General features: G+C 48.9%; 1 protein-coding gene across 1 annotated transcript; it reads right to left on the minus strand.

Moving 5' to 3' along the window:
* Positions 1 to 855: 855 nt before the first annotated feature.
* LOC128564686 (prothymosin alpha-like) lies at positions 856 to 1,791 on the minus strand. Its single transcript, XM_053560287.1, has one exon. It carries the CDS (start codon positions 1,610 to 1,612, stop codon positions 1,280 to 1,282), a length of 333 nt encoding a protein of 110 aa, XP_053416262.1. The 5' UTR covers positions 1,613 to 1,791; the 3' UTR covers positions 856 to 1,279.
* Between the last annotated feature and the right edge of the window lie 3,219 nt (positions 1,792 to 5,010).

Consider the following 5,010-nt stretch of genomic DNA (forward strand, 5'->3'; position numbering starts at 1 on the left):
TTTTTTTTTTTTTTTTTAAATAAAATTCCGGTTTATTGTTGGATAACATTGTTTCACACATACATCAAACAGGCCAAAAAAAAAAATAATAAAATAAACAGCAACGGGCGGCGCCTGTGGCTCAGTGAGCAGGGCGCCGGCCCCATATACCGAGGGTGGCGGGTTCGAACCCAGCCCCAGCCAAACTGCAACAAAAAAAAAATAGCCGGGCGTTGTGGCGGGCGCCTGTAGTCCCAGCTACTCGGGAGGCTGAGGCAAGAGAATCGCCTTAGCCCAGGAGTTGGAGGTTGCTGTGAGCTGTGTGAGGCCACGGCACTCTACTGAGGGCAATAAAGTGAAACTCTGTCTCTACAAAAAAAAAATAAATAAATAAACAGCAACTTCATAGACAAAAAAAAAAAAAAAGGAAAAAAAAGAAACCTTTTATCTTTGGCCTTTTTAACCCTCTCATACAAACCAACTACTTATAGTACAGCTAAGTACATACACAAAAAAAGTTACTGGAATGCTCGGAATAAGATTGTTTTTTGTTGTTGTTTTTGCTTTTTTTTTTTGGATTTTTTTTTTTTTTTGTGAGACAGAGTCTCACTTTATGGCCCTCGGTAGAGTGCCGTGGCGTCACACAGCTCACAGCAACCTCCAGCTCTTGGGCTTATGTGATTCTCTTGCCTCAGCCTCCCGAGCAGCTGGGACTACAGGCGCCCGCCACAACGCCCGGCTATTTTTTTTTGTTGCAGTTTGGCCGGGGCTGGGTTTGAACCCACCACCCTTGGCATATGGGGCTGGCGCCCTACTCACTGAGCCACAGGCGCCGCCCTTGTTTTTGCTTTTTTTACAAGGTTTTTTTTCTCCTTTGAGATTATAATGAACATGGTCACACCACAAGTAAAGTCAGAGTCAGAAGTAGGACAGAGACCACTCTGAAGGCTGGTTTGGTCATCTGAGATCATTAAAAATGGCTGACCCCTAACAATATGTACAAAAATATAAAATGTAAATAAAAAATACAAACAAATTTCCTTTTTAAAGTACTTTTAAGAAAAAAAGCAGGGCCTTGGAAGTTTTGGTTCTTTTTTCCTCGCCTGTTGCAAATTCTCGTGGTTTTGGTTGGGTAGTGAAGAGCGCATGTCATCTGCGGGTGGCGCTGCCTGCGGTGGGCCGGCGGGCCTCTCTACCCGAAGGTGACCACGTTTAGATTCTGAGACGGGAAGTGGAGGGTGAATAGGTCACGGTGGCCTTTTGTTGTTTTTTTTAAATTTAACTTTTCCTTTTTTGCTGTCTAGTCATCCTCCTCAGTCTTCTGCTTCTTGGTATCAACATCCTCATCCTCATCATCTTCAGCTGCCCTTTTGCCCGTGGTGGCCTCAGCTTCCTCGTCTTCATCTCCATCCTCCTCTTCACCATCACCTTCCTCCTCCTCTTCCTCTTCGTCCCCACCTTCTTCCTCTTCTTCATCTACCTCATTGTCAGCCTCCTGCTCCCCATTTTCCTCATTAGCGTTCCCATTAGCAGGGGCGTCTCTTCCGTTCTCTGCCTCGTGCACAACTTCCTTCTTCTCCTTTAAGTCCTTGGTGGTGATCTCGGAGCTGGTGTCCACCGCTGTGTCTGACATGGTGGGGCACGTCGGTGATCCGATGCGGGGGATGGAAAAGAAAGCGAGAGTTCGGGGACCCTGGCGATAAAGCTGCCGGAGTCCGCAGCGGCGGAGGAGGAGCGCGGCGGAGGTGGTTGCGACGAGGAGGAAGCCGGACCCAGGAACAATGCAAAGATGGCTTTTCAGAGCCGCCAGTGGGGGCCAATGGATCACTTTCATCTCCTGTGCCTTCTGAAGATTTCTAGTTAAATCAGTTCCATCTCCAAGTCTTTCCAATCATACCCCCTTTATTCTGTATCCATGTCACAGGATTTTTTTGTTGTTGTTGTTTGTTTTTTTAGAGACAGTCTCACTTTGTCGCCCTTGGTTGAGTGCCGTGACATCACAGCTCACAGCAACCTCCAGCTCTTGGGCTTAGGTGATTCTCTTGTCTCATCCTCCCGAGTAGCTGGGACTACAGGAGCCCAACACAACGCCTGGCTATTTTTTTTTTTTTTTTTTTTTTGTGGTTTTTGGCCAGGGCTGGGTTTGAACCCGCCACCTCTGGCATATGGGACCGGCGCCCTACTCCTTGAGCCACAGGCGCCGCCCGCCTGGCTATTTTTTGTTGCAGTTTGGCCGGGGCTGGGTTTGAACCCGCCACCCTCAGTATATGGGGCCAGTGCTCTACTCACTGAGCCACAGGCGCTGCCCAATGCCACAAGTTTTGTTTTCTTTTACAACTTCCTTTTCAGGCTCAGCGCTTGTAGCTCAGTGGCTAGGGGGCCAGCCACATGCACTGGAACTGGTGGTTCGAATCCAGCCCGGGCCTGCCTAACAACAATGACAACTACAACCCAAACATAGCCAGGCATTGTAGTGGGCACCTGTAGTCCCAGCTACTTGGGAGGCTGAGGCAAGAGAATCGCTTAAGCCCAAGAGTTTGAGGTTGCTGTGAACTGTGACACCATTGCACTCTGTCCAGGGTGACATAGTGAGACTCTGTGTCAAAAAAAAACAAAACCCAAAATAAAAAAAACCCTTCCTTCTCAAGGCCCTCCATTTCCCCTCCTAGGGTGCCACTTATTTATTTTTATTTTGCTTTATTTTTGAGGCAGGATCTTGCCATGTTGCCTAGACTGGACTTAAGCTCTTGGGCTTAAGTGGTCCTCCTGTTCTAGCTTCTGGAGTAGCTGGGATGACCACACCCAGCTCTAGCATGCTGTTTATATGGGGACAAATTCATCTGCTAACCATAACAATGAACACTTACATAGTTACTTTTTTTTTTAGAGACAGAGTTTCACTTTGCCACCCTCAGTAGACTAAGGTGGCATCACAGCTCACAGCAACCTCCAGCTGCTGGGCCTAGGTGATTCTCTTGCCTCAGCCTCCCAAGTAGCAGGGACTATAGGCGACTGCCACAACACCTGGCAATTTTTTGTTGCAGTTTGGCCGGGGCTGGGTTTGAATCCACCACCCTCGGTATATGGGGCCGTCACCCTACTCACTGAGCCACAGGTTACATAGTTACTTACATAGTTACTTTTGTTCTTTACTTTTACAGATGAGAAAGGAGGAGCAAAGTGACTGGCCCAAGATCCAACTGAAATGAAATGCAAATTGAGGTGTCTTATCTCCAGATTCTGCCCACTGGACATCATCCTAAATCTTCTCTGGAGGAGTTAGCCTTCTGGTGTCTTTGGAGAAGTCATGCTTGCCTGCCCCAGACATTGCAGGTGATGGTGGGGCTTACAGGGCACCATGAACTCACCCTACTGTTGAGGGAGGCAGCACGTAGCCCAACAGTACAACACTCATGTCCTGCCCCTTCCTACTCTGAGCTTTCACAGCTTCAGTGTCCTTACCTGTAAGATGGAAGCAACACTGGCTCAGCCTCAGAAGTTATCCATGAGGGGCTGGTATTACCTTTCTATAGGGGATGAAATGGATGCTCATAATGTGAGTAAGACAAGTACGAGGTGAGAATTTGGGAAAGGGATGTTGTCCCCCATTTTAAGATGGCAGCCTTCCTGTGCCAAGTTCCACTGCAGAAGCAATGTTCATTAACAGAGAATCTGGGGGCAGCTCTCTTTGCTAGCTCCCTGTCTCCTAGTGCCCTCTTCCCAGGTACCAGGCTTGGCCCTTTGTCCCCACTGTTCCTCTGTTCCCTAAGGACTTCAGTTGCCTCACATCCCAGCACAGTGGCCCTACCCTTTTTGCCCTGCATGGGCCTGACATCTGGTAGGTGCTAAGGGAATGTGCCCCTGACTAAACGTCACCACAGGAACCCTGTGTTCTTTGACCTCTACCCTCCAACCATGATCACCAGCGCATAGTATCATCTTCCCCCCAGTATTGCTCTCTCCATCATTCCACATTCACAGATACACAGCTCAGGCTGTGGATCACCTCTTCTTTAGGGAGTGTTCTAGACTCCATAACCTGGCATTCAAGACCTCTGCTTGAGGCTGGGCACGGTGGCTCATGCCTGTAATCCTAGCACTCTGGGAGGCCAAGGTAGGTGGATTACTTAAGCTCAGGAGTTCCACACCAGCCTGAGCAAAAATCAAGACCCCATCTCAACTAAAAATAGAAAAACTAGGCTCAGCGCCTGTGGCTCAAGTGGCTAAGGTACCAGCCACATACACCTGAGTTGGTGGGTTCGAATCCAGCCCAGGCCACCAAACAACAATGACGGCTACAACCAAAAAAACCCCCCAAAATGGGCGGCGCCTGTGGCTCAGTCAGTAGGGCGCCGGCCTCACATACCGAGGGTGGCAGGTTCAAACCTGGCCCCAGCCAAACTGCAACCAAAACAAAAAATAGCCGGGCGTTGTGGCGGGCGCCTGTAGTCCCAGCTACTCGGGAGGCTGAGGCAAGAGAATCGCTTAAGCCCAGGAGTTGGAGGTTGCTGTGAGCTGTGTGAGGCCACGGCACTGTACCGAGGGCCATAAAGTGAGACTCTGTCTCTACAAAAACAAACAAACAAAAAAAAAAACCCAAAATAGTTGGGCATTGTGGTGGGCGCCTGTAGTCCCAGCTACTTGGGAGGTGGAGGCAGGAGACTCACTTGAGCCCAGGAGTTGAAGGTTGCTGTGAGCTGTGATGCCATGGCTCCAGGTCTACAGCTTGAGGCTCTGTCTCAAAAACAAACAAACAAAAAGAAACCCCACAAAACACAAAAACTAGCTGGGCATTGTGGGTGCCTGTAGTTTCAGCTACTTGGGAGGCTCACTTGAGCCCAGGAGTTTAAGGTTGCTATGAGCTATGATGCCACAGCACTCTACCAAGGGTGACAAAGTGAGGCTCTGCTGTTTTTGTTTTTTTTTAAAGACAGAGTCTCAAGCTGTTGCCCTGGGTGGAGTGGCGTGTTCATAAGTCACAGCAAACTCGGGCTCAAGCAATCCTCTTGCCTTGGTTTTTCTATTTTATTT

The sequence above is a fragment of the Nycticebus coucang genome, chromosome 14 (assembly GCF_027406575.1).
Source record: "Nycticebus coucang isolate mNycCou1 chromosome 14, mNycCou1.pri, whole genome shotgun sequence".
Taxonomy (NCBI): Eukaryota; Metazoa; Chordata; class Mammalia; order Primates; family Lorisidae; genus Nycticebus; species Nycticebus coucang.

What these genes read in the sequence shown, in the direction of transcription:
- LOC128564686 (XM_053560287.1), bottom strand. Translation starts at nt 1,612, where the DNA reads ATGTCAGACACAGCGGTGGACACCAGCTCCGAGATCACCACCAAGGAC.